At 48.7% G+C, this 24,328-nt stretch overlaps 1 protein-coding gene and 2 long non-coding RNA genes across 5 annotated transcripts in view; 2 read left to right on the top strand and 1 right to left on the bottom strand.

Annotated features, from left to right (window-relative positions):
- The first annotated feature begins 827 nt into the window (after positions 1-827).
- LOC309519919 lies at positions 828-2,952 on the top strand. Its single transcript, XR_014214066.1, has 2 exons — positions 828-1,464; positions 1,500-2,952. It is a non-coding gene; the product is annotated as an uncharacterized lncRNA (long non-coding RNA).
- Positions 2,953-7,167: 4,215 nt separating this feature from the next.
- LOC309519644 lies at positions 7,168-18,259 on the bottom strand. Of its 2 annotated transcripts, XR_014213925.1 has the most exons (4): positions 18,089-18,259; positions 16,827-17,004; positions 13,421-13,630; positions 7,168-7,930 (listed from the first exon to the last, which is right to left on the bottom strand). It is a non-coding gene; the product is annotated as an uncharacterized lncRNA (long non-coding RNA). The 2 variants fall into 2 exon arrangements; XR_014213926.1 differs by lacking the exon at positions 18,089-18,259 and having other exon boundaries at positions 16,827-17,566.
- Positions 18,260-18,321: 62 nt separating this feature from the next.
- The window catches only part of PDLIM2 (PDZ and LIM domain 2), a 45,117-nt gene continuing 39,110 nt past the window's right edge, over positions 18,322-24,328 (top strand). For both annotated transcript variants that reach the window (XM_082200592.1, XM_082200591.1), the window contains exons 1-2: positions 18,322-18,443; positions 20,430-20,550. In XM_082200592.1, the coding sequence (XP_082056718.1) occupies positions 20,458-20,550 (93 nt within the window). In that variant the 5' untranslated portion in view covers positions 18,322-18,443; positions 20,430-20,457. The remainder of the gene's footprint in view (positions 18,444-20,429; positions 20,551-24,328) is intronic.

Genomic DNA, 24,328 nt, shown 5'->3' with positions numbered 1-24,328 from the left:
TGGCTAATTTTGGGAGCCCTGACGGGTGGGAGGTAGACAAATTGACTCTAGAAGCCCTGTCCCTTGGGAAGTTATCCTGTGTGGTATAGTGCAGCTCTTATTTCATAGAATCATAGAGTTGGAAGAGACCACAAGGGCCATCGAGTCCAAGCCCCTGCCAAGCAGGAAACACCATCAGAGCACTCCTGACATATGGATGTTAAGCCTCTGCTTAAAGACCTCCAAAGTAGGAGACTCCACCACACTCCTTGGCAGCAAATTCCACTGTCGAACAGCTCTTACTGTTAGGACGTTCTTCCTAATGTTCAGGTGGAATCTTCTTTCTTGTAGTTTGGATCCATTGCTCCGTGTCCGCTTCTCTGGAGCAGCAGAAAACAACCTTTCTCCCTCCTCTATGTGACATCCTTTTATATATTTGAACACGGCTATCATATCACCCCTTAACCTCCTCTTCTCCAGGCTAAACATGCCCAGCTCCCTTAGCCGTTCCTCATAAGGCATCGTTTCCAGGCCTTTGACCATTTTGGTTGCCCTCCTCTGGACACGTTCCAGTTTGTCAGTGTCCTTCTTGAACTGTGGTGCCCAGAAATGGACACAGTACTCCAGGTGAGGTCTGACCAGAGCAGAATACAGTGGCACTATTACTTCCCTTGATCTAGATGCTATACTCCTATTGATGCAGCCCAGAATTGCATTGGCTTTTTTAGCTGCCGCGTCACACTGTTGGCTCATTTCAAGTTTGTGGTCAACCAAGACTCCTAGATCCTTTTCACATGTACTGCTCTCAAGCCAGGTGTCACCCATCTTGTATTTGTGCCTTGTATTTACTTCATGGAGTTTGGCCTGGAGAACTTCTGGCTTGTGTACTTTTCTAGAAAGGCAGTGTAAAGTCTTCAGTTGTCCCCCTGCCATGTGTTAATGTTGGAAACATTGCCATTTGGATTTTCTGCCTGAGGTACCAGTGTGAAGATTCCTCTGGTGCAGAGGCATGATGGCTGAGCATCTCACAGCAGGGACAACGCCCAGCCTCTGCCCTTGGACCTTGAAAATCCCGAGTGCCTCAGGGAAGACTGCATCCCCTAATTCTGCCATGCGAGATACAGCAACATCACAGTTTAAAATGGAAGGTTAGAGAGATCCCCATACATTTGTTTATATACAGAGCTATTTAATTTCATTTGCGAATCAAATACTGATTGTGTGAGAAAGAGCAAAACAGAGATTTGCAAGGAGTTGAGGGGGCAGTGCCTTATTCTGGGGGCACTCAAGGGTACACAATACCGGCACATTTCTTTTCTAGAAGAAAGCAATTTGAGGGGGTATTGGGAGCAGTAAATATTGTAGAAACAGCAAGGAAGAAAATTCAGGATAGATAGTGGGGGAAAGAAGCCCTTTCTAGGGCTTCTCTCTTCTCTGACAGTTTCCCCCCTTCCTTTTGAATGGCTCTTTTCCTCTCTCTTAAAGGTAAAGGATACCTGGATGGTTAAGTTCACTTTCAGGCCAGGGAGCTGGCATTTGTCCACAGACAACTTTCGGGGTCATGTTGCCAGCATGACTAAACCGGTTCTGGTGCAACAGGACACCGTGACAGAAGCCAGAGTGCATGGAAATGCCATTCACTTTCCTGCCACAATGGTACCTATTGATCTACTCTCGCAGGTATGCTTTCAAACTGCTAGGTTGGCAGGAGCTGGGACAGAGCAACGGGAGCTCACCCCGTCACGGGGATTCGAATCCCTAACCTTCTGATCAGCAAGCCCAAGAGGCTCAGTGGTTTAGACCACAGCGCTACCCGCGTCCCTTTACCTCTTCCTTTAACAATAGCTGGATGCGTAGAAACTGAGTAGCTGAAGATTTTCACATCACTTTTATTTTGTTAGCTTGATATGTCCACATGGCACATATCAAGCTACTGTTGCAGGCACATGAGGTCAGTAAAAGCAAAAAAATGGCAATTTAGGCCTCTGAGATGCAAATACTTCCTCTATATATAAAAGTGTTGAGAGAGAGAGAATGTAATTGGGTTGTTGCCAACAAAGTTCTACTTAGAGTAAGCCCACTGAGATTAATGAACCTAAATTATCACACCCACTGACTTTGATGGGTCTACCCTGAGTAGGACTACCATTGGATACAACCCATTGGTCTTCTGTCTCTGTCCCTAGATGTCCCTGCCCACAGCAGAATGACATGCTTGTTTTTCAGTAGCCAAGTGTGCACAGAGATTAGCATGGAGGTAGGCTGAGCAACATACCTGAGCTTGGCTGGGTCTTTCTTTGTCAGCTGCTTCCCAGCCTTAGTCACTTTAGGGTTTTACAGAGTTTATTGACTGACCTCAAGAGACAAAGGGAATTAGGCTTCAGAGCAAAACAAAAGACCTCTCTCTGGCTCCAGACACAAACCTATTTTGCAGACATGCCTTCAGTTTTTTATATTGCCTGTGCAGAAGGGCTGTGATCGTTGAGGGTGCCGTTTGGGAAGGGCAATCTTCTCCCTGCCCCTCACAAATATTTCACTCCCTTGTCTCTCAAGACAGACTGATGCTAACAGTAACACACAATGAAGCTCCCAGGAATCTGCCTCATACTTATTAAGGCCATTGGCTGACAGCTTCCAAGGGTTTCAGGCAGTGGTTTCTTACAGCCCTACCTGAAGATGACGAGGATTAAAGTCATCCTTAATATGGAATTTATTGCCATTCAAGTTAAGGAATCTACCAACAATCTACTATTTTAGCTACATGCTTAGGACTTTTATCCACCTAAGACTTTGTTGCCTTATACTTTAAATTATTATTGATCATCTCTTGGTATTGTATTTTATCTATATTGCTCATGGTGAACAAATACATATATACTTATTTTGTGGGATTGGGGGTTGTACAGTACTCTGATACTTTATATGAGAGGTTTATAAATCTTTAAAAATAATAAATTATTATTATTAAACACATTTATAGACCATTTCACATAATTAAGCCACCAAAGCAGGTGCACACAATAAAAGCGGAATAAAACACAGAATACAAGTTCTGCAAACGCTAAAATCAATTCAACAAACTCTAAAGCAGCAAAACTAATAATCAAATTCCAAAAACAGCAAAACCATTTCATCAGATATAAAATTGATATTCTGTAAATAAACAAACAAACCTAGGATTTGCACTGCAGCATGTGCTGCCCCACTGAGGTGCACCCTTCCCTTAAATACTGGAAAGAAAAGCATATTTTGTACCATTATTGTTTGGCTAAAATGCAACACATTTCTTTTTAACAGTTTTTAGTAAATAAGTCTTCGCAGAGAGGATTGCTAAAGTCACTTCAAGATACTTCCCTCAGATATGGAGATGAGAGAGATCGGCTGGTACTAAAAATATTGTTAGTCTAAGCATTTTTAATGGGCTAAATTATAAGAACTGAATCTGCAGGTTTCCCCTTCTTGCCCTCTCTAATGCATGACAATCCTGTTTCCTTCAGCTTTAATGGATTACAAAGTGTGGAACCAAAGAGATTTGCACTTTAATTTATAGTGCAAACATTCTCTCATTGAAGTAAGTGATTAAATTTGGTGGGAGAGGCAAGACATTGCCCACCCTGCCTCCATTCTGGTTTCACTCTTTCAGGTCAGGTTTTCTAAGGCTGCAGTGCATTTAGCAGGGAGGGACCAAATCCCGTTGAACTGAATGGGGCTTACTTCTCCCAAGAGAATGCATCGGCCTGAGCTGTGCCCTTGTTTTTAACTAAAATATGGTGTCAAAAGTCTCATAAACCAAATTCAAAATTTGCTGAAGTTGAAAGGCCAGGTGTAAGACCATCTCTTTGCAAGGCCAGTGAGGCATGAGCTCATTCATTGTGATTTGGAAGTCTGCCTCCTTCTGGCAGCTCCTGCAGTCGAGTGGTGCCAAATGTCTTGCTCTGATTTCTTTTGGACCCCATGAGAGGGAGACAGCCCAGGACCTCCATACAAACGGCCAAGGCTTGTGCCCCCTTGGTGCTGCTGACACAGCAGTTTGACTTCACCCCCAGAGGAGCACTCCATTGTCTCTCGAGACAGACGGAGGCCAGCAGCAACAGCAAGCCCCACTGAGTGCAAGGGGCTATTGCCAGGGCAGGACTTTGGGGCAGACACCCTGGGCTCAGCTCACTGGCATGGGCAGAAAGGGTCCCAGAGGTAGCAGGGCTGGCTTGCCATATTTTGAAACAAGTGAAGCAAGACACATCACCATCTAAGGGAGGCGAGGCCATTAAGCCCCAAGTCTAAAATGCCCTGTTTACTCACAGGTAAGTTCAGACACTAAGTTCACTGAGGTAAAAGCCTCAGCGCCTAGGGCTTGCCGATTGAAAGGTCGGCGGTTCGAATCCTCGCGGCAGGGTGCGCTCCCGTTGTTCGGTCCCAGCGCCTGCCAACCTAGCAGTTCGAAAGCACCCCCGGGTGCAAGTAGATAAATAGGTACCGCTTTCTAGCGGGAAGGTAAACGGCGTTTCCGTGTGCGGCTCTGGCTCGCCAGAGCAGCTTTGTCACGCTGGCCACGTGACCCGGAAGTGTCTGCGGACAGCGCCAGCTCCCGGCCTCTAGAGTGAGATGAGCGCACAACCCTAGAGTCTGTCAAGACTGGCCCGTACGGGCAGGGGTACCTTTACCTTTACCTTAAGTTCAGACACAATCTGTGCTGGCATCAGGGGACCACTGCTGGTTCCTCAAGGATGCAGGCGCTGCTGCTGCTGCCGCCGCCCCTTGTTGTCTTGACCTGCCTAGGAGGGGTGTTGGTGTTGTCTACACTGGTTGGCAGGGGCTCTCCTACCCCACCCCACCCCCAGAGATGCCAGAGTCTGGGCTTCAGGCTGCCTGCATGCACAGCAGATGCTCTGTCATGGAACTATGCTCCTTCCTCTGGGTTCAATGGTCTTACAGTGGGCAGCTCCTTAGAAAGCAAGACGCATTGCAGTGCTTCCCATTTCAAGATGTGGCAAGCCCATGCTGCTGTGCCAAGGCCCCTCCTGCTCTACTGGACTACCCTGGACTTCTGCCCCAGAGCCCCACGCTGACGGTGACACCACTGGCAAGGCAGCCCAGCCCTAGATGTGTGAATGTTTTCAGAAGTGAGCCCCTGATACTCCAGGAAGCTTGCTCCCATAGATGTTATGGGTTTCTATTGATTGCATAACATGTATACACCGCTTGATTGTAAGAAAACGCAATCTTCACAGTTGCAGCCTTAGCTTCTTTGCATGAAGATGGATGTTCCCAGAGAGCAGGTGCAACCTGGGAGGGCTTTTGCCTCTCCCCCCAGCCCAGAATGGAGAACCTCTGTGCTTCCAGATGATGTTGGTCTACCTCCCATCTTCCCCGGCCAGCAGAGCTTGTGGTCAAGGGCAACCCGGGTTGAAGTCCAGCAACATCTGGAAGGCCACGGATCCACACCCCTGCTTTTGGGTTTATCCTAAGCACCTATTGCTGGAAGTGAGATGATGGACTAGCCAGCCCTAGATTTTGATCGAGCAGCATGTTGAGAGCCAGGTGGTGTAGTGGTTAAAATGCTGGACTGTAGTTGGGGAGAGCCCGGTTTTAATCCTCCCTCAGCCACAGCCTTCCCTGGAGGAATTCTTTCCCGCCTAACCTCCCTCGCAGGGTTGTTGTGCGGAAGAAATGGGGACGGGGGCCAGAGGTGTAATACAGCCTTTCTCAGCCCCGGGTCCCCAGATGTTGTTGGACTACAACTCCCATCACCCTAGCTAGCAGGACCAGCGGTCCGAGATGACGGGAGTTGTAGTCCAACCACATCTGGGGCATTCAAGCAGTGCTTTTTCGCTCTCCAGGGGCGCCGCGGGGCCGCCTCTCCCGCCGGCGCAGCCAGAGCCAAGGCGCAGGGCGGCAGCCGCCTTCCCCGGGGCGCCTGCAGGGGGCGCTCGCCTCCGCTCCCTTCGCCGGCGCCGGCCCACCAGGGAGGCGCGTCCGCCCCTTCGCGGGAGCGAGGAGGAGGAGGCGGCGGCGGCGCGCGGCCAGAGAAGCTCGGGGCGCCCGGGACAGCAGCCGCCGCCGCCGCCTCCTCCTCCTCCTCCTTCGCCCGCCCGCCCGCCCGCCGCCCGGTGCTGCGCTGCTCTCCCGCCGCCGCCGCCGCCGCCGCCGCCGCCCGGCCTCTCCCTCGGCGCCTTCGGGCCCCCGAGCCCCGTCCGTCCCCGGTGAGTGTCCTCTCGCAGGCCCGACAGGTGAAGTTGGCGCAGGAGCTCAGCCTCCCCTCGGGCTGCGGGGCTGCGGGTTCGGGGCCGGGGAGGGAAGAACCAAGACCCCGTCCTCCCCGTCCTGTGGAACTCCCTGCCTCTTGAAGATGTTGCGCGCACCGGGCAAATTCCCTCGCTCCTGTGTCTTTCGGGGGATGCTTTCCGCAATCAAATGAAGCAAGTTATTTTTGCCTCCGGTGCCTTTTTATTGGGGAAAGGGGGGGCTCTTAGTTTTGATTGCCCTGTTCCAATTGTTCTTTTTAGCTGTAGCTTAAAGGAGATCTGTAAATAAGAGTAAACAGATCCCTCGCCGGTCGAGCCAGACTCGCATCCTGGCGTTTCAGGGGCATTCAAGAGGCTTCGCGAGTCCGGCGACGGATGGGCTCCCCTTTCAGGGAGAGAGACATCTGCTTCTTCCTCCCAACTCCTCCTGCCACTCTGCGCTCCTCTCCTCCTGGAAAGGGTGCCAAGGCGGTTCACAGAATTCAAGAGGACAGGCTCTTGGGCTTTGGAGCTTCCAGTCTGCACTTTGCCAGAGGGGAGGCCACTGAGGAAGGGAGAGGTGAGCAGGTGTGTCTGTTTTTTGGCTCAGGGTATATCCATCACATGGACTTCAGGAAGCTCTCCTCAAATCAGGGATGGGGAACCTGTCACTCTCCAGCTGTTGTTGGACCCCACCCCCCTGGCCAGCATGCCTAGCGGTTGAGATTATGGAAGTAGCATTCCAGCAGCATCTGCAAGGCCATGGCTATCCTGACTGACGTGGCCCCTGGGGAACCTGCCTGCGGAGAGCAGCTCTTTAGTGTGGATCTGGTTTGAGAGAGCCCTCACTTGTCTGGGGTGGGTCAGGGAGCGCACCGTTGAGTCCTTCCCAGCACAATCCCGCCCTGTTGTGTGTGGCTACGGAAGAGACCTTGAATGCTAGCGGAGGACAAACTGACAGCATCAGGTGCAGGAAAGCTTATGCCTCAATAAATTTTCTTAGATTTAAGGTGTCCAGAGTCTTTCCCCGACCCCCTTACCCCCAGGAAGAGTCTAGTCCAGGCATAGGCAAACTTGGCCCTCCAGATGTCTTGGGACTTCAACTCCCATCATCCCTGACCACTGGTCCTGTTAGCTAGGGATGGTGGGAGTTGTAGTCCCAAAACATCTGGAAGGCAGAGTTTGCCTGTGCCTGGTCTAATCCTTTGGAATGTGGTCACCTTGTGTCAATGTTGTCTCTGAACGGAGGTCTGTCTCTGGTGGGCTTGCTGATTCAGTCCCTCCTCCGAAAGGTTTGCCCTGAAATTGGTTCTCATTGCCAGGTAATATAATAAAGAACTGCAGAGTGCAGAGTGTCTTTCTCTCCATTCAATAGCTACATAACAGCAGCACTCTCCCTGCTTGTGATGCCAGCCTTAGATCAGGGGTCCTCAAACTACAGGCCGCGGTCCAGATCTGGCCCGCCAGGGTCCTGAACGCAGCCCGGCCAGCAATTGCAGAACTCACCGCTGTCTGATGGGTCTATGGCGAAAGGAAGCACAGCATCCCGTGTGCGAGTGCGACCTTGGCATCCAGCGTCCAGTCATAGTGCGAGTGGTTGGTTGCGGGGAGGGGGGGCGGTGCGCATGCAAGAGGAGGGATGATGTGATCCTGCGCACGTGCAACAGGCGGGTTGGCGCTTTTGCATTCTCTCTCTCTCTGGTCCGTGGCTGAGAGTTCCTTTGGCTGCACTGCGTGAGGCAATAAACCTGGGTGAGGCAGCTGTGGGGGGGGGAGGGGGGAGGTCAGCCGCCCCCTGCTTTCCCTTTTCAGCTGTTACGCTCCGAGGCGGGACAGGAAAAGTGGCCATTTTGGGGCCGGGGAGCCTCATTCCGCCGCCCGGCAGAGCAGGTGGGAGGAGATATTGACCATCTCATTAGCCAAAAGCAGGCCCATACTTCCCATTGAAATACTTATAAGTTTATGTTGATTAAAATTGTTTTTCATTTTAAATATTGTATTGTTTTTCCTGTTTTTTGTGCACCACAAATAAAATATGTGCAGTGTGCATAGGAATTCGTTCATGTTTTTTCAAACTATAGTCCGACCCCCCACAGTGTCTGAGGGACAGTGAACTGGCCCCTTGCTTAAAATGTTTGAGGACCCCTGCCTTAGACCCTGGAGATAGTCATCATGGCAGGGCACTAATAGCCTTTGATGGCCTTTTCCTTCAGGAATTCATCCTGTGCTCTTGTAAAGCCATGCAAGTGGTGGTCACTGCGACTTATTGTTGGAGCAAATTCTGTAGTTTAGCTGTGTGTGAGGAACTTCTTTAGTCTGCCTGGAATCTCCCAACATTCAGATTCATTGAATGGTTCTGGGATCCAGGTAGGATTAGGAGAGAGTGAGATGGAGAGCAACTTCTCTCTCCGTGAAAAGTGTTTCTGGGGCAGAATGTGCTCCACCCGGATGCACGTGAACCTGAGCACCTCTCATTTTAACATTCAAGCCTGTTCCCTGCACCCCACGTTTTCAGACTCTGATTTGCGTGTTGCATGTGCCACAGACTTGGCCAGCTCACACAGCTCTTTATGGCTGTGTGGTGGTGACAGGAGCCGAGGAGTGACTTGACTGAGCTCTGTGAACACCAGCCGGGGTGTGGCAGGGACTATTCTTGGGTGGGTGAGAAGACTTCATAGGAGCCTCCTGTTTCCTCTTCTCATTGGGATTTTGCCCCAGGATTTTTCCACTTCTACTGCATTGATCACGTTTTAACACATCCAGCTAGTGCTATTGTCTGCTTCAGAACCTGTTGCGTTTCCTAATTGGGGGGGGGGGGCTCGTTGGAATGCTTGATTGCTTTCATTTATTTCCCACAGGTTTGGCATATGGAGTTGACTTATCTTTCCAAACTGATTCCATTTTGATTATAGTAGCAACTATCTAAATGCCTCTGAGAAGCTTGCAAGGTTGCTTCCCTCTTTGGTATGCTGTCCCAGTGATATAGTGCCCCTGCACATGGAGGCTTCATTTTGCTCCTAGGAAGTGAAATAGTTCCTGGAGGTAGCACTTAAGCACTTCAGGCTGCAAAGGTAGACTTGATAGTTACAGAAGATGCATGACAAACATCATCAAGCCAGCTTCTCAGAAGTTGCAAAGCTTCAAAGCACTGCAAAATTCCTTGCCCCGTATTTATTGAAAGCAGAATTAATTATGAAGAATAAGCAAGCTTAATTTGCTAGTATTTGGCATGATTGGTACACTTTTCAGAATTCATCTTTTCAAGACATAGAATTTGTATTTCATATATAATGTAATATTTAGGGTTGTGGTCGATGCTAGTCCTACTCAAAGTAGACTTGCTGAACTTAATGGGCATGACTCAGGACAGTATTCAAATTGCGCGTTCCATTAGCACAAGGATTTCTGCTTGTGTGACAGAACTTCATCCCCGCTCCTTGTCCTACATCCTTCCCAAATCAGCTCCAAAGGGTTGGGGGAATCTCTAGAACAGGCATAGGCAAACTTGGCCCTCCAGATGTTTTGGGACTACAATTCCCATCATCCCTGACCACTGGTCCTGTTAGCTAGGGATGATGGGAGTTGAAGTCCCAAAACATCTGGAGGGCCAAGTTTGCCTATCCCTGGAAGGAAAGTTGGACCCTTGGGTCCCATTCAACGCTAAGATTCTATGTTGCGCATGTGGGAATCCTTGCACTGGCGGAACATGGGCACTTAGGCTTGTGTCCAGTGTAGCACTAACAGGTTTCTTTATTTTGGTGGGTTCGCTATGCTTTGAGCTGAGTTGGATGCAACTCTTAGTTCAGAAAATGCGCATGGCCCTCAGGCCTCCCCTTGAGCTATTCAGGATCTGCTCCCCCAGGGTGAGGAAGCTGCTCTCCAGACAATGGGGGAAGCTTTTACTTTGGATCAGCTGCCAAGTGCTGATCCACCCCAATATTTGATCCAGTCCAATAGGGAAAGCAGCAACCTCCTAATCCTGCCGCAATTGCACATAAAGCCAAGGTTTGTGGCTGGGCTGCTGTAAACCCAATTCTTCCTTCTTCCAGATGAGGTGTTAACTGTTTGCTCACAGTATCCATTGCTATTTCTCAGTTTATTACCAAGGTAGGTCTGGCCCTAAGTTTGGTCCTATCCAGGCTGCATTAATGTGGGGCATCAGGAGTGTTGTGTTAGCATTTCCTCACTTTGCTGTTGAGCGGAGTTCAGGATTTCACGGTGGACTAGTCTCCTGAGAAGCTATGTGGGTGAACAGAGGCTGGTGTGACTCTGCTGATTCTCTCAAGTGAGCTGAGGGTGTCAGAGGGAAAGTTTTGCCTTTCCTTGGGACACTCGGGCTCAATTGGAGGCTGTTGCTGCATGCCTTAAAATAGCCAGTAATATAAGGTAGGAGCAAGTGTCTCACAAATAAAACCCCACTTGCCATTTGATCACTGTTGTTCTTTCATCTGGGCTCTTTTTATCACTGTTAAATCTAATGGCTAACATGGTTCAGTTCAGCTTCTTTTGTTTTAGCCATTTCAAAAGGCCATGAAAAACTTAAATCATCAAAAGATGAGTTGTTGTTACCATCCACCTGTCTCGACAGACAATGGAGTGTGCCTCTAGGGGTGAGGTCAAACTGCTGGAGAATCACAGCGCCTGCTGTGGCTGCAGAGACCAGGAACTCCCAACTGCTGCTTGCCTCCCACACTGTTTTTGCTGCCCTAGCGGCAGCAAAGTGACTTCTCTGGGGCGCAGGCCTGGGCCGTGTGTCTGGAGGTCCTGGGCTGCCCAGATAACAAGACTCCCATCTTTCTCAGCCTCACTGATGGGGTCCAAAGAAAAGCAGAGCAAGACGTTTAGCACCAGCTTGGCTGAAGGAGTTGCTGGAAGGAGACGTACAAGGTGCCACCCAGCTGTCTTCAGGACTCCACTCCGGATTTGTGTAGCCTGTTCTTCTCTTGCATGATTTCCTGCAAGGCAGCAGGCATGGATTTTTCCTCTGTGTGTGTTTTTCCCCAAAGACTTTCTCACGAATGAGTATAGCTTAACTTAATGTAACTTAAAAGAAATCTAGGGTTCTTCTGTGATCTAGTTGATAGCATTCCATACTTTGATGTCAGCATGTTATAGACAAAGTATCCTGCAGGCTCTCCGCCTAGTCACAAAACCTATGTGGCCAGAGTTCCTGAATGGGTGCAGAGCCTACAGCTGTTCACACTAAGGCTCCCCTTTCAAGCACTGGTGGAGAACCAATCCTCCAGGCTGCATGGCTGCTCCACACCACTTCTTTGGAACATTCTGCTTTGCATGCAGAAGGTCCCAGGTCCAGTCCTCCAGTATTTCCAGGTAGGACTGGGAGGGTTCCCTACACCTGAAAAGCAGCTGCCAGTCAGTGTAGGCACAACTGAGGTGGATGGGCCAGTGCTCTGACCCCCTAGAAGGCAGCTTCCTATGTTCCTAGATGTTGTTGCATTGGAACTCCCTTCACCTCTGACAACTGGCCATGCCAAGGGCTGTTGGAAGTTGGAGTCCAGGGACATCTGGAGGGCCATCGCTTTCCTGTCCCTACTTTAAAGCACTGCACTTAATGTGCAGACACTGGGATGTGTGGCCAGCAGTGGGGCAGAGCTCAGTCGCCCTGTCCTCGCCATGCATTAGATGTACACAAGGAAGGGGAATTTGACCGCACTGTTAGTGAGCAATTGGGAAATGACACGGCTTGCTTGCAGGCTTCCCTCTCACACTAAGTAAAAGGGCGATGGGTAGTTCTTAAGGCTATAAGAAGAGTCTGCAAGATCTGGCCAGGGGCCCATCTAGTCCATCATCCCCTTCTCACTGGGACCAGCCAGATGCCTGTGGGAAGAAAGCAAGCAGGACCTGAACGCAACTCTTCTTGTGAACTGGTATTGGGAGGCATTCCGCCTCTGGCAGTGGAAGAGGAGCATGACCATAGCCTTATCCTCCATGATTTCTGTCTAATCTACTGTTTATACCAACCAAGCTACAACTGTTTTTAGGGTACCTTAAAAAAACACCCCTACTTATGGTGGTCACATTTATGAATGGATCTTTTCCTCAGTGCATGGTGACTTAGGGCACATAGTGGCAAATTCCAAGTTGAGCAATTGTCGTAATGGATATGGTCTCTTGGGCAACACCTCCCCCCCCCCCCAAACCAGACTTTCTGTGGTGAGGAAAGTGATGAGGAAATGCCCTGGAAAGTGTGAGATAACAGTTGCTTCATACCCACCCCATGTAACCTCCCCACCAACAAATCAGAGTGACTGCTCAGTGGACAGGCAATGCCATATATCCTCCCTACAACCTTTGTGCAAACAAATCAGAATAAATGCTTAATAACAAGGCTGCCTGCAGGTGACATCAGCTGCTGCTCCCTCCTTCAGTCTCAGCAGTGCTGGCTTGCACTCGTTGGGACTGGCCAGCCAGAAGGCAGAGAGAGCAGCAGTTGGTGAAGCCAGAGCCAATGACTGGCAGAAGCAACTAAGGCTTGTTTGGTCTCTTTCCTCTGCCCAGCTAGCTCTAAAAAGGCAAACTTCCCCATATCTTTTGAGGAAATTGTGTGGATCTTTCTTCTGGGGAACTGCCTGTCTGTCTGCCATTCCTCCACCTTAATATTGGGATTTTTTTTAAAGCAAAGAATGTGCCAGAATCTCCCAGTCCTTCTTCCTAACACAATGTTCTCCCTTTCTCTGATATCTCATAATTTCCCACACTGGTCTGGTTCATTTACAACATCCATGACCCTCTGTTCCTCCAAAGGGCTCAAAATGTCATTCACGGGCCTCCCCACTTCTTCCCAGGGGCAGACTTTGGTAATATGGTGCCCTGAGAAAGGATTTGGCACCCCCTAACTTTGAGTAAAATATAAATATAGGTTGCAGCATTGCTGTTGTTGTTGTTGTTGTTGTTGTTGTTAATTCACCCTCTTGGCTTGGCACCCTGTGCTGCCCCTTCCTCTGTATTTGATCCTCACAGCAACCCTTTAGGCTTAGCCCTGTAGGCGAAGATAGATTGACTGGCCCAAGGTTGCCCAGGGAGCTTCATGGCTGAGTGAGGATTCAACCCCTGGCTCCCGGGTCCTAGTCTGACGCTCTAACCACTCCACCACACTTGCTGCCAGTTGATCTTGGCAGGATAGTTCTGGCTCCCAGGCTGAGCTACAGATCTGTTACCAGTTTTTCAGCTACTGCTAAAAACCCACCTGAGGGACCTACCTGTTTTGGGGACGTGTGGGATATGGGGCTTCCAAATGTTTTCAATGGGCCGCCTCTGTCTGGCCTCCTCCAGATCACTCAGCTCCCAGGCCTTGCTCCCTTCTTCTCCAGCTCTTTTGCCTGGCTGGGATGTGTCATGGAGCTGTAGTAATGGCTCTTGCCTGCCTGAAGGGAGAGATGTAGGAGCAGAAACAGTTGACCTTTGTGTAACTGAAACGACATAAAGATGGGAGTCACATCCGCTGCCCCACCCAGAGAGATGCCTATGAAGAAATGCAGCCTTCAGGCTGACAATGCCCCCCCCCCCACTCCTTTCAATGTCTTTTTTAGGTTTCAACCACCTTGAGGTTGAGGAAGCCTATTAAGATGGACACATTTCTATTTTTTGTTTTGAAGAATTTATAAACTACTTGATTAAAAACAAACCAACCCCTAAGTAGTGCACATAAAACAATTAATAATATACAAATAAAACCTGCAAAGTTTTAAATAGTCAAAACTCATTTTATGTCTGGATAGGCATGCTGAATGGTTTTTTTAAAGCAGTTTTTTGAAGCAGTACAAGGTGAGTTTCTGCCTGGTGTTTATAGGCAGGGAGGTCCAAAGCACAGGTAGCTGCCACAAAACAAGACAGACACGCAGATGCAGAACAAATATCATGTTGCGCTTGTAAAAGTGCACAATCTGCAGATCAAAGCGGTTGAATGGGTTTGTAGCGGGCAAGGTCCCAAGCTGTTAAGGGCTTTATATACTGATAATAAGACCTTGAATTTTGTCTGGTGGCAAATCAGCAGCCAGTGCAGATCTTTGAGCAGAGGCATCATGTGCTAGCAGGATCTCACTCTGGTTAGCAAGATGGTCACACACTCTGTCTTAACATAGAGAGCTGCAACAGGTTCTTCATCTGGCAAAGTGAGTTCTGGTAGAGCCATCTGTCACTCATCCTTCAGGCAGCAGACACCTGAAAACATTTAAAGTGGTGCCTGCACGTTATTTATTTTATTTTTATGTGTAATCTGCCCTTCAACCTGAAGGTTCCCAGGGCAGTTACAACATTTGATTAAAATATAATACAACAGACATACTGTAGCTTTCAAAAACCACAGAATCAATAAACTACTTCCTAACACAATAATAGAATACCACAGTAAGGCAGCAGCGAAGGAATCAGTCCTTAAACCAGCTAGGTCCATAGGTCTGAACCAGCAAGCGCGTCTCCCATAGATTTGTAGTGGTAGACTAGCATATGTGGTCTGACCTGTGGGTTTACTTCGGGCGCTATTTCCCCCCCCCCTTCCTCCCGCCCTGCCTGATGGAACTGAGAGCTGCAGATGGAGCACGAGAGAAAAGATACAGAAGTGTGGCAGCATCTTCATAGCTTGGACTTTGTTTTGCGCCAAAAGTGGTTGCTGCTTGTAGCTATTTAATTGCAGTGTTTCATCAGCTGGTGTCTTGAGGAGCAACCTCTGGAAACGAAGGGCTAAAAACTGGCGCTGCTCTCCCAAATTATCTGGTCCCTTTTCACTTTGTATTTCAGCTGGTTGACTAAAATCCCTTATTTTGGCTGCTGATCCCTTATTTTTGAGGCTGCTGGTCCCATATTTTCAAATCTGTAAGTTGACAGCTATGCATAATTCGCACTTTCTGAAACAATACATGAACCAAAAGGCAGTCAGCCTTCTCTGAATCTTGCAATGCCATTTTCCAGCCACGTAATGTTGTGTATGCTAAGGTAAAGTGTGCATTAAAATGCATGCATTGATGAAAGTAACATTGATGATGTAATGCAGAAATTCATTACATTAGGGAAAATGTTATTTACCAAAGTGTATAAATTATGCAAAATTGCATACAAAAATGTGTATGTTGGAAATTCACAGTAAAAGGCTGATGAGGACTTAAAAACAAATGATGCGGAAATGCAGAGAACTGAACTTAAGATTGAAAAAATGAGAAATTGACAGAGACGGCAACTGATTGATTCACCCCTTGTGGAGACTTGGTTCATTGCGGTCTTAGCCCCTGGGCCGTGGCCAGCAAGGTCTATCTGCCCCCCCCCCCGGCATAAACAGGCCGTGGCATGCTCAGGGAGGTGTCAGCCCAGCATCCTCTCCTGGAAGATTGTGCTTTGCTGCAAACTTCCCAGCCTCAGCTGCAAAATATATGAATCAGGTCTTGTGGCTGTGAACTTCCTGCCTGGTTCTCCGGGTGCTTTTGCTTGTCTTCTGCCTCCCCCACCAAAGCCTCCTGGGCCAGCACTGCTCCCCCCTTCCTGCTTCTTGATGAGAAGGAAGCAATATGGTGTGGCCTACAGCACCAAATGTCTGGCGCTGACAATTGCTTGCATTTCTGGGGACCTCCCTTCCTCTCCTAGATCTAGGAGCCACTCCCACCCTGTAATGAGCCCTCTTCTTGCTCCTCAAGGCAAAGTGACCTCCTGCTTTATTGCTATCTCTCTAAATTGTTGCTCCATAGTGGTGGCAGTTAAGGGACACGGGTGGCGCTGTGGGTTAAACCACAGAGTCTAGGACTTGTCGATCAGAAGGTCGGCGGTTCGAATCCCCGCAACAGGGTGAGCTCCCATTGCTCGGTCCCTGCTCCTGCCCACCTAGCAGTTCAAAAGCACATCAAAGTGCAAGTAGATAAATAGGTACCGCTCCGGCGGGAAGGTGAACGGCGTTTCCATGCGCTGCTCTGGTTCGCCAGAAGTGGCTTAGTTATGCTGGCCACATGACCTGGAAGCTGTATGCCAGCTCCCTCGGCCAATAAAGCGAGATGAGCGCCGCAACCCCAGAGTCGGCCACGACTGGACCTAATGGTCAGGGGTCCCTTTACCTTTACCTAGTGGTGGCAGTTATGCCGATTTTCTGCCTCATTCTAGCTGATAAACACACACACACACACACACACACACACACACACACACACTGCCATTGCTGCTTCTCCATTCCTTGTTGTTTAGTCGTTTAGTCGTGTCCAACTCTTCGTGACCTTATGGACTAGAGCACGCCAGGCACTCCTGTCTTCCACTGCCTCCCGCAGTTTGGTCAAACTCATGCTGGTAGCTTCGAGAACACCGTCCAACCATCTCGTCCTCTGTCGTCCCCTTTTCCTTGTGCCCTCCATCTTTCCCAACATCAGGGTCTTTTCCAGGGAGTCTTCTCTTCTCATGAGGTGGCCAAAGTATTGGAGCCTCAGCTTCAGGAATTGTCCTTCCAGTGAGCACTCAGGGCTGATTTCCTTAAGAATGGATAGGTTTGATCTTCTTGCAGTCCATGGGACTCTCAAGAGTCTCCTCCAGCACCATAATTCAAAAGCATCAATTCTTTGGCGATCAGCCTTCTTTATGGTCCAGCTCTCACTTCCATACATCACTACAGGGAAAACCACAGCTTTAACTATGGACCTTTGTCGACGAGGTAACGTCTCTGCCTTTTGAGATGCTGTCTAGGTTTGTCATTGCTTTTCTCCCAAGAAGCAGGCGTCTTCAATTTCGTGACTGCTGTCACCATCTGCAGTGATCATGGACTTCTCCATCCCTGGAAGTCCATAAACCTTCAAGCAGCAGGTCACAATCTGGCTGGCTGTCTTTGAAGAAAGACAAAGAGGTCAGTGGAAAGAGGAGAGAGAGAGAGAAATATGTACAGTGGTACCTCTGGTTGCGAACAGGATCCATTCCGGAGGCCAGTTTGCAACATGAAAAGAATGCAACCCGGAGCGGCGTGTCTGCGCATGCGTGAGTTGCGATTCGCCGCTTCTGCGCATGGAAGACTTGTGGCCAAATTGGAAGTTGCATGGAAGTTTTGGGGCTCCTGCTTCCACTTCCTTGTTAAGGAAGGAAAACCATGTTGCAGTAGGATGTTTTCCTCTCTGTGGCTTCAGGAAGAGGAGATTCGCATTTGGGAATTGTGGGAATGTCAGAGAATTCTGTCAAAAACAGACATGGGAGTGGAATTGCAGTGTTGATGCTCTTGCAAGGTAAACCCACCAGAGGGTACATTGCCAAACTTGGAGCTCTGCATGACGTCTGGTGTGGACCTTGGGCTATGTGGGGAGCAGAAGAGGGCTAGAGGGCCTCTTGGGACTGGTTCACATGTATGAACCAATCTGGATAACCTAAATATCAGAAGAGCATTTAATTCATTGGTCTACAGAGCATAACATGCATGCTCATCACTTGATCGCAAGTGGTCACCTGCATGTGATAACAGGCTCTTGCCGTCTTCCCAGCAGGCCAAGCATCATACAGCTGCGCTGGCAGGAGTTCAAAGTAAGTGTAGCCCAAAACATCCGGAGGGCACCAGGTTGGGGAAGACGGCTCTAGAGAAATCCAGCAGTGAAAATGAAGGCCTGCAACAACAGATTTTATTGGGCTCCACTTACTCAGCCTTGATGTGTGCTGCTGGGAATATGCTACTGTTATTACATATTTAGCAGTTATGATCGTAATTATTTTAATTAATAGCCATTCCAGGTTAGCCCTTTCTAGTCGGCTTTGCTGTCACATTCTTTGTCATAAAAATCTAGGGTCACCATTGCTCACTTTGTTGCAGTTGGGATTCCAGGTTAGGAGAAAACATGCCCAAGCAAAGCACAGGCAATAAACCGTCATCCTGACTGTGAGGGACAGAGCAAAAGAAAAGTTGGATTTATAACTTTTATTATCACCTGGAGAGCATCACTGCAGTTGTTGTTACTGCTCCTCCAGGTGTCTGACATGGTTAGATCTGCAACTTGCTCTGCGCCCTTCTCTGCTTTGAGCTCCTTTCCTTGTCAGGCACTTGCGCTTGGCAAGGAGGAACCTGCAGGCTGGGGGGCGGGGGGGCGGGGGGGCGGCGGCGGAAGTGAGGTCTGTGACAGGAAGGCAAATGTCGGTCGCATCATGTGGTCTAGGAAGGAACCAACTGTTTTCCAGTCTTCAAGTTCCCCTTCTGGAGAGTGACTGTGCAGGAGAGGAACAGGGCTTTGGGGTGTGCTGAATCTTTGGAGACAATTGCTGCACCTCAGTTTGGGGGTTGTAGAGGTAGGTCCAGGATTTGAGGTCTCCTGAGCAGAGCCGGGGCTGCAATTGCTTGGAGAATTGTGTGGTTTGGGGGTTCTACCCCTGACAAAAAAATTGGGAAGCCCGCTTCTAGGGTCCTTGAGTTGACATTATGGACTGTGCTTCTCTGTGAGGGAAATTGCAAGGTGCTAGAGAAGCCATTTTATTTAAAAAAAATTCTCAGAAAATAATATCTGAGGTAGAGGTATCAGGTATCTTGGGCGGAGGATTCCAGCTGAACTGTTGGAGAATTTCACCAGTGCCCTGGAAAATATTCGGTGAAATCTCCTTCCTGTGTGTAATTTCAGCCCCCAAGAACAGAGTGGAGAACTTAGGGAACAACTGTTGATGGAATTTTATTATTGAAATGTAATTGACGGCAGCAGTGGGCTTGTCCCCTACTCCTTCCAGTCTTCTCCTCCTCCAGTGAGAAGGCCCATTGCTTCCTTCATCTACCTGTATGACCACCAACAATATACAGGCGTCCTCCCACTTACTTGGGCCCCCACATGCATAAATGAAAGTTGTGTAAGTGGGGGAGCACCCTCTAAAAAGCTTCTAAATGCCCATTTTTTCCTGCTCCCACTCTCCACACAACTTTTTCTTTAACTAGAGTTGAAGCTCTGGGTCCACCTGGAGGCTGGAGGATGTGCGGAAAGGTGGCTGCTGCTGCTGCTGCTGCTGCTGCACTACCCCATGCACCGGCTGCTAGGCAGGGAGGCTGAGCAGCCTTAACAAAGCCCCACTGGACCTCGTGTCTCTTTGGGGCTTCCTCCGTCCTCACTGATGTCCTCCTTGGGCCCTGGGGAGGGTTTCCTCACAAACCACAAGGACTCTCTAGCTCTCTCCTGCCATTTCCTCATATGATTTTATTTCTTTCTTCCTTTGTTTCCCAGTGCTGTGCATGCAAGTGGTCACACACAAGGCAATCACACATATGGGGTGTGTGTGCCTGTACAGTTTAATTTGATAGTAGCCAAGCTGAAATTTCTCAAAAGTGAACTTACATAGATTTCCTTCTCTCTCTAATATATGCTATATTTCTTTTGAGAAGGCTCTTTCCATTAGTTGTTAGCATGGTCACCCTGCTTGCAAATTTAAGGCCGCTTTTGACACTCTCCACTGGCTAGTTTCACTCATGGTGGTTTTGCTTGCATGAGCTGGGAGCTTGCTGGATCCAGTCACTGCTGCATCACCTGCCATTAGCAGAAGAACCTTTAGGTTTCCAGGAAGCTGCTGTGCCTGATATTGGTGGTCCCCAGCCTTAAAAAGAAAAGCCACATTGCACACATGAACCAGATGCCTTATGGTTCACTCCAGTAGCTGCCTAGCAAGAGCTGCAGAGCAGGGAGGAAGAAGGAACTCAGGGCTATTTCGTTGCCTCTGCGGAAAGAATAGCTGCCTTTGACCCTCTCTCAGCTGTCAACTTGCAGCAGCCATTCCCCAGACCTCCTGACCTGCTTCCACCCCAGTTGGTCACTTACTGGTCGTTGTAACTGGTGGCTGTGGTTTCTTTCTTTGTCCTCCCTCTGCATGTTTTTTCTTAGGTGTGATGTCGTTTAGACTGTAAGCCTGAGGACAGAAAATGTCTTACTTCTGGTCTTCATATGCTGCTCTGAGAGCCTCTTCAACTAAAGAGCAGAGTAAAAAATAAAAAAGCTTTACGTACCCAACTAATAAATGATTGACTAGAGTTGTCCTGACAATTGGGGAGGAAGAGGCATCCCAGGTTCAGTCCCCAGCATCTCCCGGACCGGGGGGGGGGGAACCCTTGCCTGAAAGAGCTGCTGCCAGTTGCTGGGGACAACACTGCACTCGACTCGGCGGCACAAGGCAGCATCCTTTGCTTCCAGGGCCAAGAGCACTTCCTCATCTTCTCCCTCCTGGAACGCACAGCCATTCCTTCCTATTATCCACCAACATTCCCATCACCCTCTCTTCACAGAATTCTTATCCTTTGCTTTTCAGGCCCACAGGGTCTGCTGGTGGAACTGCCATGGCGGTGAATGTGAATCTCATGGGTCCCGCTCCATGGGGCTTCCGCATAACAGGGGGACGGGACTTCAGGAAGCCCATCATGGTATCTAAGGTAGGTACCCTGTCTCCTGTTTCTCCCACTGGCTGCCCATATAGTGCAGCAGAGTTCACCTTCTGGCCTGTGGGCCACATGATGGATGTTGCTGATGGGGTAGGCAGTTTTGCGCGGAAAATGACCTGCTGCTTCTTATTACTGTCTTGTACTCTGGAAAGTCAGGCAGCGAGAGAGCCACACGCAGCAAGGAAACGTAAAGTGTGTATAGCAATGAAACTTAGCTCCCACACCGCCCTCTGCTAACCAGGTAAGATTGTCTGCTGTTCCTTACTTGGCACCTTCAACCAAGAAGGGGAAAGGGGGGCCCTGCATAAAAAGGCTGCCGTGTGGCAAACCCCGGTCAGGGTTCCAGTCACTCCGTTCCATTTTCCACCTTCTCTAGTTTTCTGTTTCATTGCCCCCCCCCCCCAGTTAGCCAGCATTTTGTACTTGCTGAGCCTGCTCAATCCTCGCTGAAGTGTTTTGGTGAGGGAGGGGTGCTTGGCGAGAAATTTGATTCAGTTTGCATTGTTTCATTTTCTTAAACAATCCACAAAACATAAGCGTCCTCCCGGGTTTTATACATCTCGGGCCAAGGAACATGTATGAAAATGTACACACATTACATTAGGGCAAACTGTTCTGGAAAAGGGGGCATACTAATTAAAACGGCATACAAAAATATGTTTATTAGGATAAATTCACATTAATATGCTGATTAATTTTCATGGGGGTATTTTTTTTTAACATGCAGATTGCTGCAGAAATGTGGAGAGCTGAATTCAAGGTTTAAAAAATTAGAAATTGAGAGAAACCAAAAATAACAGATTTGTCCATCCCTTTTGGTGCCCTGTCCCACTTATTTTTAAATCTTGTCTTTCTTGATTGATTTCCATTGCCAGTCCCCAGTTCCATCCCTAGGGACATTTAAAACTAGCTTCTGAGTGTGAGACAGGAAAGGACCCAACCAAATTCGGTTTTCACGGAGCTTGTCTCTTCCCCAGTCTTCCGTTTCCAGCCACTCTCTTCCTCTGCCCTCCCACCTGCTTTTCAGTTTCCCCCTTTCAATAGTTGTTCAGAATTCTGTGGGCACTGAGTGTTCCCCCAAGTGCACAGTGGTGCCGCCTTGGCTGCACAAGTATGAGCACTCAAAAAATTTGAGGCAGAATTATAGAGATGGGATGCTAACTGGAATGGGCTGCTAAATCTTGCCAAGAGAGGAAGATGAGCAGGTGTAATGTGTGTGACATGAAGACAGTTACAAAACTCTGATGTGGAAGAGACTTAATCTGTGGGCCACACAGTGCCACCAGGTGAGATGCACTTGACTATATTGTAGCTGGAAGCTTCAGCAGGTACTTGGACAAGGAGGCACAGTGTATTGACTCAAACAAAAAAGGTTTGAATCCGCATGACAGGGTGAGCTCCTGTTGCTCTGTCCCAGTTCCTGACAACCTAGCAGTTCAAAAGCACACCAGCACGAGTAGATAAATAGGTACCGCTGTGGCAGGAAGGTAAACAGCATTTCCGTGCACTCAGGCTTCCATCACTGTGTTCTGTTGCGCCAGAAGCGGGTTAGTCATGCTGGCCACAAGACCCAGAAAGCTGTCTGTGGAGAAACGCTGGCTTCCTCAGCCTGAAAAGCGAGGTGAGCGCTGCACCCCATAGTCGCCTTTGACTGGACTTAACTGTCCAGGGGTCCCTTACTTTTACCTTTACCATTGCCTCAAACTAAATAGGCTCTGTTTTGCTGAACAACTTGCTGGGTGCTCTGAGTGGAATTTCCTGTGGAAAAGTGGGAGTGAAGAGATTGGTTGGCCTGGCTGTTCCTGCTTTGAATGTCTTTGGGGTTTTGCAGGACATCGCTTTAAAAGGAAGCTGCCCCTTTTTCTGGGCTGGGCACTGAGCCAAGTGTGACCCTTCAGTTTATAATGAGGAGAACAGATCCTGTTTACCATTCCTTCAAGGAACCAACTCCCTGGGAACAGACTGTAAGTCTATGGTGCTGCACATGGAGACTGTAAGCAGCAGGGGTCTAATATACTTCTTCCTTACTCCCCTCTCCAGGGCTGGGCAAGGGAATAGCCCTGCCTCCCCCCCCCCCCTTAGCACAAAAGGAAGCAGAAGGTGTTCTGCCCATGCTGTTTGCCCCCTTGCTGGGCAGATTGAAATCAGAGTGGAATCTCTTCTGAAGCATTGCTATGGAAGTGTCAATTTCTTAAAATAAAAAAATAAACATTGCCAGAATCTGTTAAAGGCACAGAAGCCTTGGTGAGTAAGGTGGCCACTTGCCCAAAATACAGGAAATGCATAATAAAAAAGAGAGCAAAAGGCAACATAAATCTGAATAAAATGTCACATGCTGATTTACATGTGAAGATGCAGATGTAGAAACAATTGCCATAATTGAACGTAAAAAAATGCAAAGCCTTTCCTCATAGTGGGGTAAACTGACCAGGCGACCTGCGTGGCTGCTCCGTCTCCTGTCCAGGTGCTGACTCTGGGTGGGCAACTTCCAGACGCTCCCCCCTCCTTTGGGTGCTTTGTCTTTAACTTGGACTTGGACTGGGTGGCCTTTCCTGAGCTCCTTCACTTAGACGGCTGCCCTCTGTAAAGGCTGAAGCTGAATCTGAGAAGGTTGGGGGTCTGGTCAGTGTCTCTGTGGGCTGAGGACCCTATATGCTGCCTTGGGTTCTGTGGAAGAAATGTAGGCTATCATTAGATTTGCTGCAATGGTTGTGTGGGTTAATCATTGGGGGCAGTCGTCTGGGGCCAGGCTACCCTAACACAGGCTTTTCTGTTGGAGATGTTAGGGACTTGTTTATGTGATCTGGGCTGCCTGAGAGAGTTTCAGAGGTTGCTATTATCCTAAATCAGCAACCGCCTGTTTGCATCGCCAAGGAGGTTTTTGAGTGATTCAGCCTCACCCCTTGGGTGGTCATTGTGTGACCTGGGAATTTTGTATTCCGCCCACCAGGTGTGCATAAAGAGAACCTTGCTTTTGCTTATAGCCTTTCATGATGATTTATCTGGGAGAACGCGAGCAAGGTGAGTCAAGGGCCACACGTTTTCATTAGCAAGTCTTTCCTCACCTCCTGTTCGCTGGTGCCTGTGGACTTTGCATTTGTAAATGAATTGGAGTCTGAAGTGAGTTAAGACTGACTTGTTCCAGAATTGCAGTCTGGTGTCTTGGGATCCGTGTTAAGGAATAGAGCAGCCCAGTGTTAATTCTGGAGAGAGATCTCCTCCTGCTCCCGTGGGTTACCAGGTGAACACCTTTGCCTTGGCAACAGCCTTATTCGTTCACTCAGTTATAAACAAAATATTAATTGCCAGCTTTCTGAGAGGAGAAAGTCATAAGGTTGTCAGACACTTGACTGCTGATGGTGGCTAGAGAGTGGTCACTGTTTTACTGCAGAAACAAAACTAGAATAAGAGTCACAGATGTTGTAAGGGATAAGGGTGTTGTTGTTTTGGTCTCTTTACTAGCATTTCAACAGCATCACATGTCACAATAATGCATTGTTAACATCCAGATGTTTCCAGAATACAGGACAAAAGAAACATTCAGTATTTATGTAGCTGCCTTGAGCGCTATTTTGAAATGGAAGAGTATGCTATAAATTATTGTAATAAACTGCAGTGTTTAAGGGAATCTTTAACAGAAACTATCACTGAAGTACAAAGATGGTTAAAATATTGCAAGACACTTACAGAATCATGGAAGTGTAGAGTTGGAAGGAACCCCAAGGCCATCTAGTCCACCCCCCTGCAATGCAGGAATCACAGCTCAAGC

The sequence above is a fragment of the Podarcis vaucheri genome (assembly GCF_965113315.1).
Source record: "Podarcis vaucheri genome assembly, chromosome: 15".
Taxonomy (NCBI): Eukaryota; Metazoa; Chordata; class Lepidosauria; order Squamata; family Lacertidae; genus Podarcis; species Podarcis vaucheri.
Note: the sequence above shows the minus strand (reverse complement) of the source record. Positions and strands in the feature narration are given on the sequence as shown.